The sequence below is a fragment of the Pleurodeles waltl genome, chromosome 7 (genome assembly GCF_031143425.1).
Source record: "Pleurodeles waltl isolate 20211129_DDA chromosome 7, aPleWal1.hap1.20221129, whole genome shotgun sequence".
In the NCBI taxonomy this organism is placed as follows: Eukaryota; Metazoa; Chordata; class Amphibia; order Caudata; family Salamandridae; genus Pleurodeles; species Pleurodeles waltl.
This window is the reverse complement of record NC_090446.1, coordinates 546,181,699-546,195,405: the sequence shown is the minus strand read 5'-3', so window position 1 is coordinate 546,195,405 and position 13,707 is coordinate 546,181,699. Positions and strand designations below refer to the sequence as shown.

The window sequence follows — 13,707 nt, the reverse complement described above, 5'->3', positions numbered from 1 at the left end:
GTTTAATAAAAGTATAGTTTACTTCAATGAAATGTATATATGTATGTATTTGTATGTGTAGGTGGATGTATGTGTATATATATATATTATGGATATCTGTATATATAAATGTGTGTGTGTATATATATTCTACACTTGACATGTTCATAGGTAATTGCATAGTTTCTATAGAAGTGGCTTGATTAGATGCTTCTGAGTCTCTGATTTTTTATCTATCACAATAGGTAAATATTATATTAACTGTTTATCTAAAAGCATTTCACTATTGAAACATTGAGGAAAGATAAAACACTGTTATAAAAGTGCACAAAATATATGCTTCAAATACTGTAACTTTTGAAAGCCTTTGTTCATACAATACACTAAGGGCCACATGTACATAGCCTTTTGCACGTCACAAACGGCGAATCGGGCCTTTGTAGTGTACCAAACCATTTTTGAGAATCAGTAAACTATTTACCGAATCGCAAATAGGGATTGCGACTCGCAATTAGGGTGGGGTGTTCCCTTCCTACTTGCGACTCGTAGTCCCACGTATGATTGTTTTGTGACCGCGAATGCAGTCACAAAACAATTGCAGTTAGCACCAGTGTCACACTGCTGCTAAACCATTTGCAAATGGGAACGGGTCCCCATGGGACACCTTCCCCTTTGTGAATGTCATTAAAAACAGTTTTTCAGAGCAGGTAGTGGGGCTACAGACCACTGCCTGCTCTGAAAAAATTAAACAAAAACGTTTCATTTTTAGTTTTTGAAATGCATCTCGTTTTCCTTTAACCGCTTAGCTGCTGGGCCTCCCCCCCTCCCCCCCCGTGCTGAGCCCTTTTTTGGCTATTTGGGGTAGTTCGCGCTTAGGCCTTCATAACATTTTGTCCACATAAGCTATCCACGCCAAATTTTCATCCTTTTTTTCCAACATCCTAGGGATTCTAATGGTACCCAGACTTTGTGGTTTCCCCTGGAGGAGACCAAGAAATTAGCCAAAATACAGTGAAAATTTAGTTTTTTTTTTTTTAAATGGGAAAAAAGGGCTGCCGAAGAAGGCTTGTGTTTTTTTCCATGAAAGGGTTTCTGGTGCTAAAATCACCATCTTCCCACCTTTCAGGAACAGGCAGACTTGAATCAGAAAACCACATTTTTCAACACAATTTTAGCATTTTACTGGGACATACCCCATTTTTACTATTTTTGGTGCTTTCAGCCTCCTTCAAGTTAGTGACAGGAATGGGTGTGAAACCAATGCTGGATCCCGGAAAGCTAAACATTTCTGAGAAGTAGGCAAAATTCTGAATTCAGAAAGGGGTCATTTCTGTAGATCCTACAAGGTTTTCCTACAGAAAATAACAGCTGAAATAAAACAAATATTGAAAGTGAGCTGAAAAATAGCCATTTTTCTCCATGTTTTACTCTGTAACTTTTTCCTGCAATGTCAGATTTTTTCAAGCAATATACCGTTACGTTTGCTGGACTCTTCCGGTTGCGAGGATATATAGGGCTTGTAGGTTCATCAAGATCCCTAGGTACCCAGAGCCAATAAATGAGGTGCACCTTGCAATGGGTTTTCATTCTATACCGGGAATACAGCAATTCATTTGCTGAAATATAAAGAGTGAAAAATAGGTATCAAGAAAACCTTTGTATTTCCAAAATGGGCATAAGATAAGGTGTTGAGAAGCAGTGGTTATTTGCACATCTCTGAATTCCGGGGTGCCCATACTAGCATGTGAATTACAGGCCATTTCTCAAATAGATGTCTTTTTTACACACTGTCTTACATGTGGAAGGAAAAAGTGTAGAGAAAGACAAGGGCAATAACACTTGTTTTGCTATTCTGTGTTCCCCCAAGTCTCCCGATAAAAATGGTACCTCACTTGCGTGGGTAGGTCTGATGCTCGCTACAGGAAACGCAACATGGACACATCACATTTTTAAATTGAAATCTAACGTGTTTTTTGCAAAGTGCCTAGCTGTAGATATTGGCTTCTAGCTCAGCCGGCACCTAGGGAAGCCTACCAAACCTGTGCATTTTTTAAAACTAGACACCTAGGGAAATCCAGGATGGGGTGACTTGTGGGGTTCTGACCAGGTTCAGTTACCCAGAATGCTTTGCAAACCTCAAAATTTGGCCAAAAAAACACTTTTTCCTCGCATTTCGGTGACAGAAAGTTCTGGAATCTGAGAAGAGCCACAAATTTCCTTACACCCAGCGTTCCACCAAGTCGCCCGATAAAAATGGTACCTCACTTGTGTGGGAAGGCCTAGCGCCTGCGACAGGTTATGCCCCAAAACACAACGTGGACACATCACATTTTCCCAAAGAAAACAGACCTGTTTTCGTCAAAGTGCCTAGCTGTGGATTTTGGCCTCTAGCTCAGCCGGCACCTAGGGAAACCTAGCAATACTTGGCATTTTTGAAAACTAGACACCTAGGGGAATCCAAGATGGGGTGACTTGTGGGTCTCTGAACAGGTTCTGTTACCCAGAATCCTTTGCAAACCTCAAAATTTGGCTAAAAAAACACATTTTCCTCACATTTCGGTGACAGAAAGTTCTGGAATCTGAGAGGAGCCACAAATTTCCTTCCACCCAGCCTTCCCCAAGTCTCCCGATAAAATTGATACCTCACTTGTGTGGGTAGGCCTAGCGCCTGCGACAGGAAATGCCCCAAAACACAACGTGGACACATCCCATTTTTTGACAGAAAACAGAGGTGTTTTTTACAAAGTGCCTACCTGTAGATTTTGGCCTCTAGCTCAGCCGGCACCTAGGGAAACCTACCAAACCTGTGCATTTTTGAAAACTAGAGACCTAGGGGAATCCTAGATGGGGTGACTTGTAGGGCTCTGACCAGGTTTTGCTACCCAGCATCCTTTGAAAACCTCAAAATGTGGCTAAAAAAACACTTCTTCCTCACATTTCAGTGACAGAAAGTTCTGAAATATGAGAGGAGCCACAAATTTCCTTTCACCCAGCGTTCCCCCAAGTCTCCCGATAGAAATGGTACCTCACTTGTGTGGGTAGTCCTGGTGCCTGCAACAGGAATAGATCACACAACGGTCAATGTTGGTCCTTACATGAGGCAGCTGTTGACCCTGGGGTGATCCATTCCTGACGCAGGCACTAGGTATAGGCACTCAAGTGGGGTAGTGTTTTTATTAGGACAGGTGAGGAATCACTGGGTGGTAGGAATTTTGTGGATCCCAGCATATTCCTGTAGTTTGTGTGACAGAAATGCGAGAAAAATAGAGTTTTTATTCAACATTTCAGCTTTGCAGGGTATTCTGGGTATGAAAATTTTGGGGAATCCACACAAATTACACCTCTGTGGACTCCCCCGAATGTCTAGTTTTTAGAAATGTTTGATATTAGTATGTTTCTCTACATGGCCGCCAAACCCAGGACCAAAAACACAGGTGCCTGCCTTACAAAACCAGTTTGTTTTGTGATAGATAATTTTGATGTCTCCACAAAACGATTTGGGCAGTGGAATTTGGGGCTGAACTAAATTGGGGAGCTCCCAAGAGAGCACTCTCTCTCTCTGCTTGCCGCCGCATTCACCTGCTCTCTGGGTTGGGCTAACCAACTATTACCCTGTTGCACAGACTGTGCGACTGTGCTTGCGAAGGGACAGCAGGGCTGTCCTCATTACCTCCCTCATAATTTACTGGAAGAGGAGTTATCGAATGGGACTCCTCTGACTGAAAAATCACTCCCAGAGTCTGCGCCATTGTCCTATCCCTCAGATGCTGTCTCAGTATCTGATGTCTCAGTCTCTGATCCTATGTCAGAGCTGTCCTCTATAACCCGAGTGACGGCAGCAGTCATCCATCAAGATGCCATCTCTGCTATTGGCTAAACTGTTGCTCTAAAACACTAGCCTACGTAGACAGTCACAAAATCGATGGTGTGTGTGAGATACGTGCAACAGTAGAGGCCACCTTACCTGCGCTTCTTCCCTCAATCAGCAGGTTTTTTCAAGACACTCAAAAAACACCATGTCACATACCATTCGTCAAAGTCTTTAGCACCTCCTGCGCCCAGTCCAACAATCATTATTGGTGCTCCCACTCCCTCCTCCTCGGATTCCCTCATTACCACCCAGCAAAAGTGCCCTTCATCTCTCCATAGCCGCCCTCCACCCGCACATACATTTCATTTGTATTATAGCACAGGTAATGGCTGACTTTACTAATGTACTCAGCTATTTACATAAAATACAGATTTGCTCTTTGCAGTAGGCATATAAACCTTCTGCGCTTCTTTATGGCACTAAAACTGCCACTAGACAAAAGTCTGATCCTTTTGTAGCAGAAACATAATTACAATACTTACTTGACTTTTTTATTGCTGCCTAAAAGCTACAGTTGAAATGCGTCAGTTGAAGAATGTGCATTGCTTTGAAGACGCAAGCTGCAACTGCAAGACAACTGGTGGCAAATATATATATATATATATATATATATATATATATATATATAGATCACTTTTATATGTGGGTCTGGTTTTCCTGGGGGCCGATCGCAGCCCCCAGGGAAACCACACATGTATTGACAACGGTGATCTATCTACCTATATATATATATATATATATATATATATATATATATATATATATATAGATCTATCTTTATATAGATCTATCTACAAAGATATATCTATAGATAGATGTATATATATAGATCTACCTATAGATATATCCATATAGATAGATACATCTACATAGATATATCTATATATATAGATCTATCTATATATATATATATATATAGATCTATATTTTTTTTAGTAGTTGTATGGTTTCCTTGGGGGCCAAAATGGCCCCCAGGGAAACCCTACAACAACAAAAAAAAAAAATTGGCTCGCCCTGCCCACGGGCGACCCCCTGTCCACTTCTTTTTTTTTATTATTTATTTATTTTTTAAATAAAATTGAGCCCCTGGGGGGGCGCGATCACGAGCGATGACGCCCCCTCAGGGGACACCTATGTTTTTTAAAGATGCCCCCGGGGGGTCGGCCCGCTCGGAAAACATGAAATCCCTGGTGTCTAGTGGTGTTTCCTGGCCCCCGATCGCAGCTGTGCTGCGATCGGGTTTCAGGAAACACTTTCAGGAAGGCCTCGTAAAAAAGGGGAGAGTCTCCCCTTTCTTACGAGGCCTTCCCGAATGTGGGGAAGGCCGTTTGGGGCCATTTTCCCCATCGGAGCAGGAAGCGGCCGATTCCTTCTCCAATAGGGAAATCAACAAGGTGACGTCACTGCGCCTCGCTGCGCGCTGACGGCACAAAGGGGCGGGTGGGGGACGGGGGAGACACGGAAAAGCTTCTGTGTCTCCCGGGGCTAAAAAAAAAAAAAATACTCTTGTGCGACGCACCCAAGGATTTATTAACCCCCTCCCTGGTGTCGGCCACTGGTCGTGACCCGCACCAGGGAGGTACTGGCCGACACTCGCACCCAAGGGGTTAAGGAAAACGGGCTGCATTTAAAATAAAAACTGCTTTATTTAAAAGCAGCCACAGACATGGTGGTCTGCTGTCTCCAGCAGGCCACCATTCCTGTGCGGGCTGCCAGTCCCAAGGGGGGTGCAAATTGCGACCTACCTCATGAATATTCATGAGGTGGGCATTTGCGACCCCCTTGCGAATTGCAAATAGTGTCAGTGACACTATGCAACATAAGATTTTGCGACTCGCAAATTGCAAGGCGCAGAACCAAACATTAGTACATGTAGCCCTAAATCTCAATATATTATATTCCTTACACATTTATTCCCTCGATTACTCTCTCGAAAGCTTTACTCTGTCTGACCATCACCCTATACCACTATCAATCTATCCTCTACCTCCACTCTCTGACTCATTCCAAACCCATTCTACTACTATGATCTTCAAAATAACCCTTCCTAGAGTCCTCTCTCCTCTACCTCTCCTGGCTCACCCCAAACCACAGTTCATGGCTATGAACCCCCAAACAACCCTACTAAATTCCCCTTCATTTATCTCTCCTGTGACTCATCCCAAACCCCATGTAACTACTATGGTCTGTCTAACCACTTTCTACAGACTTTTACATCCTCCACCTCTCCTTTACTCATCCCAAATCTCATCTTACTACTATAATTTCCCCACTAACACTTCTAGATTCTTCCCTCCTCTATACCTCCATTATTCTATTCAAATCAATTTACAGACTCACATGTCCTCTGCTCAAATTAACTCATAACTCCCTATACTAATACCGTAATCATATTTCCCCATACTAATCCATCACTAATCCTTCAGGGTTCTGGAGTAGCATTCTACTTGCTGAAACGCGCTACAAAGCCTCATCAGTGGTAGTAAGCACTACATAAATACAGTTTCAATTACAATTACATTTGTGGTTAACAGGAGAATGGGATGGGGCTGTCCCCTATCTCCACTTTTGTTTTTGTTAGCTTTAGAACCAGTTGCGAGTGGCCATATATAACAAACATCTACAATGAGGAACATCCATACATGAGCAGGGGGAGGTAAGTCTTAACACTATGCTAATGGCATACTACTCACACTCACCAGATTAGAGAGCTCCTTACCTTCCTTAACCTCCATGATTACTGAATTATCTACTTTTACAGAATATACATTGAATTGCAGCAAGAGTGAACTCTTCCCTACGTCTAAAACTGTTACCAGGGCCTTTGTTGAGGTAATACAATTCCAGTGACACCAGTGGGGTCTCATGTACCTTGACAACTGGGGGACCTCAAAGACAACCTGAGTACCCTGATCATGAAAGCATCTCAAGGCTATGTCAGGTATTCACATTTGCAATTATTACTTTAGGGGAGACCACAGGTTGGTGGTAGCAATGCACATTAAACTTCTTTCTTTACATGCTATTCACCAAAAGAAAATGCCATGTTTAATAGACCATGATATATATTGGTTTGTATAGTTGCTACAAAACCATGACTAGATACCTATCATCTACAAGCATGTATTTTTGGATATTTATTGTCTACTGCTTATTACATGTGTGACATCCTATTATTGGGCACAACAACTCTTCTCCCTGACTCCAACAAGAGTTGACCTACAAAAAGATTTGATGGAAGATTCTACGGGCCAAGCACATGTTTACTGTACTAAGTCCCACTGGTATTTTTCCCTTTTCTTTACCATTCTTTCCCTTACTTATCCTCCTCCCTTATCTTCCTCACTTGTCCTTTATTTTACATGGTTTGACACAGTTTTCTGTATAAATGAAACCAATATTGCTCTTTTGCTAATCTCAAAATGATCAACAATTGTTTTTTGCTAAAGTGACATGGAGAGGCTTTGGGCCTAATTACGACCTTGGCGAATGAGATGCTTCTTCACAAAGGTGACGGATATCCTGTTCGCCATGTTACAAGTTCCTTTATATCCTATGGAACTTGTAAAACGGTGGGAGATATGGGCAGGATATCCATCACCTTTGTGACAGAGTATCCCATCCGTCAAGGTCGTAATCAGGCCCTCTGTCTCACTGTTTTTGTTAAAAAACCTAATAAGAATTAATAAAGTCTGACAAATTAACAAATCATCAAACATCGTTTTGGTGTGGCCTCTGATCAGCACAGCGGATCCTCTTCACTTAATCACCATCTTCTCAATTTATCATTTACACTAATAATAATATACTATGTTAATATTATATATAAATATAGACAGGTGACAGTGAATTACAGGAATGTTTTGTCACCAGAGGTTCTGAGTGACATCACATTGCCAAAGAGACCGAAGCTCGAGTTGTCTGTGATCACTCACAAAACCCTAAGATGAAAAACATCAATGTTATTCACAGTTATCTGCCCATACTTGTATGTAAAATGTGACCCACCAAAGGACCTACCTCTGCTTTCAAGTACTATGCAAGGACAGAAAAGTAATGGGGGGCATATGTAACTGCTTTTGTTAACAACTGATGCTATCACATAGCAGTGAATTACTGCATGTGAATGCAGTTGTTCACCCTCTCTCTACCAGAGCCATACATAGAACATGCTTTTACGGATGGCTTGTTCCTCCCAGTAAGTTGTATTTACACAGTGCTGAAAATTGTTGATGTTCTAAATTATAGAGTTGTATTTGGGAAACCTGTTTTCTCTTACCATATGAAAATCCCAACCCCATTCAATGCCACTGCTATTGATGATGAGCTTCTGGCCCTTCAGTGCATTAGCCTCATAGGTACCCAATTTCAGAAACCTGCTCGTGTCCTTTGAGGTCATCTGCCAGTTGATAAAATCGACCAGAGGTGGGGCATCTCCATTTTTGTCAAAAAACACCTCTTTGCCAGCTGAGTTCTTTGCTCGGACATTCTTCACGTAGTGTAGAAGCTGGAAGAAAAAATTGTCTTTTCACCGTAATATTATAAAAGACTAGATGCAATTCACTTTGCAAAAGTCTCAGCATGAGATCAATCTTTCAATTACTATATTTCCCAAGAAACCATGAGTGAGTGAGTAGCCACTAAAAACAACAGTTCCCACATCAACTTTCTTTCTTGTGTACCAAAAATGAGTTGTGTGTTACCACCAATTAAAAGTTAAGCTCAGTAGCTTTCCTTGTCATCAACAATACTGCAGTCTTCCTGATGCTGATAGGATAGGAATTATATCGGTGATCCTCCTTTCAGGGATGCTCGTTAATAGGTCTCACCTAATGATGTTTGCATCTTTTCTAGCAAATTATTGCATATAATATACAGGAAGGAACTTTAGCTATAAGCTTTGGGTGTGATGATGGCAAGTGATACAAAGTGGCTACTTTGAATGTGATGGCAAGGAAGATGTAAATACTGGCTGTTCTGCAGATGAGGAGGAGGAGGAGACAGGGAAGCAATCTTAGGGTGAGGATAACCCTTTTTGAACAAACAGAGGGGCAGATATTTGATAAGCATAGACTAAGTTGTCAGGTTACTTTAGACCTAATAGCTCAGCTTAACCCCCTTCTTGAAAGAAATAATGATAGAAGTAATGTCATACATACTCGAGCAAGTAGACTGCTCTTCACACTTCACGTGTTGGCCTTTCCTAGTTACCAGGTAGTAACTGCATTGGCAGGCGGTGTTTCACTAAGTGCCTTGTCTTGATTTTCTTAGTCATTTTTTAGATATAATGTTATAAAAAAAAAAATATTCACATACATATAGATAGATAGATAGATAGATAGATAGATAGATAGATAGATAGATAGATAGATAGATAGATAGATAGATAGATTGATAGATAGATAGATAAAAGCTAAGGTTACAGGGACATTGTAGTTAGGCTCAGATTTTAAACGTACAAAACTATAAAAGTCCAATCTCCTGTTATAGTTACAGTTATCTCAGGTAACTATATCTCATGCCCTAAAGTGACTATAACTCACGTCCTCGCCATGCATTGGTAATTACCCCAAAAATGACAACCCTCATGACATCTTTGATAACATCACTGATAATATCAATGTAATATTTGCAGCACAAAATTTTACGGAAAATGTTGCAAGGCAGAGGCGCAAGTTATAGGACACAAGTGAGTTCTTGTTACTTGAGATAACTCTGACTATCACAGGTGAATTTCTATGGTGATCTATGTTTAAAATCTGAGCCTAACTATAGTGTCACTGCAACCTTTGGTTTTCTCAGTGAATTTCTATGTTTTTTTAAATTCTATTCCCTAACTATAACATCCCTGTAACCTTTGTTTTTTTCAGAGAATTTCTATGTTTTTTTTTTTAACCTATAGTAATTTTCATTATTATACGTTAATCCAACCATCGCTGCGGAGAGCCTCAACCCCCATAACCACACCATGCACAGCCAAACAATCTGTCTCTCTTCATGTGAGAATAGATGTGAGATGGTGTCTCTGGGTTTGAGAGTGTCTGTCTGGGTGTGAAACCGGGTGTGTGAGTGTCTGAGTGTTTCTGTGAGTGGGTGCATAAGGGTCTGAGTGGGTCTGTGCGTGGAATCATCAGTGTCTGAGTGGGTCTGTGAGTGGGTGCATCAGTGTCTGAGTGGATCTGTGAGTGGTGCATGAGGGTCTGAGTGGGTCTATGAGTGGGAGCATGAGTGTCTGTGTTGGAAAGTGGATTATTGGTAAGGCCAGGTAAGTACCCACACTTAAAAATAGGCCACTAACCTCCACTTAGGTCCAGTTAGGTCTCAATAAATTAAACCCAGTTCAATCCTTGGTAGCTTGGCAAAGAGCAACAAGGCTTAACTTAGGAGACAAGTGGGTAAAGCATTTACGAATCACAAAACAGTAAATAAGTAAAACACAGAACACAATAAAAATCCAACACCATTCGATAAAAATAGATATAATATGTTTATCTATAAAATGACACTCAAATGAATAAAATCGGATGAAGGATGAAGGGGACCATAGATATTATTTTTAAAGAATTTGTGTTTTTTAGCGCCTCAGAAAAAAAGTGCCAATCTGGTCATCTGGTCGCACCTCGGCCGGGGCAAAGTTTAAGGCCGACCATGATGGAGCCCTGCTCGGCTACAGCAAGCAAGAGGCCTCGGTCAAAAGTTTATTTTCGGACTTAGTTGTTTTCTTGAAGATTTTCTTCGATCTGACCTCCCTTGAGCCCTTCCTCGGAAACATGTCGCGGGAGCCCTCGGTAAAGATTTCTACATTTTGACTTAGATGATTTTTCGAGATGAAAATCCTTCGTCCGGGCTGAACCTGAATCTTGATCAAACGTCCTTGGAGCCCTCTTTGGATACACTGCGTGGGAGGTCCCGGTCAACTTTCTACTTTCGGACGTAGTCACTTTTTCAGAGATTTTCTTCAGCGGGACGAACCTACAAGTCAGGCTGGGTCATGGTTGTGGCAAGCCACCTAGAGTTGCCCCGGAGGGTCGGTCCATCAATGGAGCTTTTCCCCAAAAGTTCTCCTCCATAGGCCAAAATGGAGAGAGACTGTATTTTAATTAACAAAGTCCCCTTAAGGGTCAGATTCCTCAAGTTTGGTATCAAATTAATTGTTATAATAAATCCCACAACTTACAATTGTTGTTGCTAACCAGAGTCCCCTGCCTCAGATCCTGAAGAGACTGACCAGCTGACCACTGTCCAGTGGCCGTTTTGGAGTTTGAGCCAGATGCATTCTGGGAGTTGTAGTCTGCACCCTCAAGGAGCAACAAACAAGAGCTTCTGGAACGTGGGGTCCCTCCCCCGGCATATCCTTTGTGTTTAGCCCAGGCCACTTCACACCTCATCAAGGCAGTCTGGCCAGGCTGTCAGAGGCTGGCCAATCAGAGAAGGGCACTTCAGAGATGAAGTTGGCAACATTTTAGGTTGAGTTTAAAACTCTTTACCTGAACTAGTTATATTAAATCCAACAATAGTTTGTCGTGGGTTTTATTAAAACAGTTCATTTGATACCATACTTGAGGTATCTGACACCTCAGGGGACTTTGTTAATTAAAATAAATTCTTCCCATTTTAGCCTATGGAGGCCTTTCACTACAGTGAAGGAATAACAAATGTGACTATTTTACCTCACCGGGGTTTATAAAACTATTTTTATAAGGTCCCTGCTTATTGTTACATGGCACCTAACCCTAGGGGCACATAGGGCACACCTTAGGGGTGACATATATGTAAGAATAAGATAGTTTAAGATTTTGGATGTACTTTTAATTCCAAAGTCAAATTTGTAGAGAACTTTAGTTTAAGAGCAGCCAGCAAGGAAGGCCTGCTTTTAACATGACACTGGGCACCTCAGCAGTGCATCTATGTGTGCACTACCTATGCTGGGGTCCCTAAAGCTTCATGCCCTACCATATACTAGGGACTTATTGGTAGGTGGACATAGACAATTTTAATTAGTCTAATCTGCATACTTATTTTATATAGAGCACAGGCCTTGGAACTGGTTAGCAGTACCCAAGACACCATCAGAGTCAGGAAAACACCAGCAAAAAGTGAAAAAGGGGGGCAGAAAGGTAGGGGACCTCTGCAATCAGCCCTGTTTCCTCACAGTCTGTGAGTGGAGGCATGAGGGTCTAAGTGGAACAGTGAGTTGGTGCCTCACTGTCTGAGTGGGTCTGTGAGTGAATGTGTCAGTGGCTGAGTGGGTCTGTGAGTGAGTGCATGAGGGTCTGACTGGGTCTGTGAAAGGGTGTGTGACTATCTGAGTGGGTCTGTGACTGGGTGCATGAAGGTCCGTGAGTGGGGGCGTGAGGGTTTGAGTGGGTCTGTGAGTGGGTGCATGAGGGTCTGAGTGGGTTTGTGAATGGGTGCATGAGTGTCTGAGTTTGTCTGAAAGTGGGTATGGGAGTCTATGAGCGGGTTTGTGAGTGGTCTCATGAGTCTGTGAGTGCACGTTTGAGTGAATGAACTAGTGTATGAATGAGTCTGTGAATTGTTAAAAAAAATGTTGGCTCAATTAATTGCCAGTATCTCGCTTGGTGAACACAAATCAGTTTAAACCCATAATTTGACCCTCAAACATCCCTGTGGAAGTATGCTACTTTTCATTTTGTTTTTCAGCCCCAGGGACCCTCCCCCGTAACATAAAATAGTGGTTTCAACTTTCTGTTCAGGTTGTGGCCAGCCAATTAATGCACTTCTATTTGCGTGCGCGCATTCGCAAAAATTTGCAAATATTTACGATTTATTTGTGACCTTAGATATACAAATTAGAATTTTCTTTGATTTCTTGTAAACTACAAAATGGATTTACACCACATAAGTAAAAATTTGGGGGGTCATTCTGACCCTGGCGGTCATCGACCCCCAGGGCCAACGACCACGGAAGCACCGCCAACAGGCTGGCGGTGCTTCCTGGGCTATTCTGACCACGGCGGTAAAGCCGCGGTCAGAAAAGGGGAACCAGCGGTTTCCCGCCGGTTTACCCCTGGCCCAGAGAATCCTCCATGGCGGCGCTGCTTGCAGCGCCGCCATGGGGATTCCGACCCCCTTCCCGCCAGCCTGTTTCTGGCGGTTTTCACCGCCAGAACCAGGCTGGCGGGAACGGGTGTCGTGGGGCCCCTGGGGGCCCATGCCACTGGCATGGGCAGTGCAGGGGCCCCCTAACAGTGCCCCACAAAGATTTTCAGTGTCTGCTTTGCGCACTCTGTGCACACTACGGCCCTCATTACAACCCTGGCGGTCGGTGTTAAAGCAGCGGTAATACCACAAACAGTCCGGCGGGAAAACAAAATGGGATCACGACTATGGCGGAAACCACCAACAAAGACAGCCAGTTTAACACTCCGACTGCCACTGCGGTAGCAACAAACACAGCGGCTGTAACCGCCAACAGACAGGCTGAAGACAAAGTGCCGCCCACCGTATTTCAAGACGCCTATCCGCCACCTTTTCCGTGGCAGAACCAACACGAACAAAAACACGGCGGAAACAGTACACAGAAGGGAAAACACTCACCTCTCCACACCCCACGAGGAACCAGGACTCAATGGAGCCAGAATTGCAGATACTGCCGATGCTGGTCTTCCTTCTCTTCTATCAGGGGCACCAAAGACGGCGGCGCCGACCACAGTGAGTACTGCACCTACAACACAGGGAAGGGGGGAGGGAAAAGAGAGTGACACACACACATGCAACACCCCCACCCTCACACACAACACCATACACACAAATACATCCAGCCACCATACCTATGTTACCCACAGACAGCACCCAAGGAGAACCTCAGACATCCACACTAGTCACCACACTCG

The 13,707-nt window shown here is 42.9% G+C and overlaps 1 protein-coding gene across 1 annotated transcript in view; it reads right to left on the bottom strand.

The window, feature by feature from the left end:
- The window catches only part of LOC138246920 (extracellular calcium-sensing receptor-like), a 289,548-nt gene that overhangs the window by 249,144 nt on the left and 26,697 nt on the right, over positions 1 to 13,707 (bottom strand). The window contains exon 4 of the mRNA XM_069201667.1: positions 8,130 to 8,357. Within this exon, the coding sequence (XP_069057768.1) occupies positions 8,130 to 8,357 (228 nt within the window). The remainder of the gene's footprint in view (positions 1 to 8,129; positions 8,358 to 13,707) is intronic.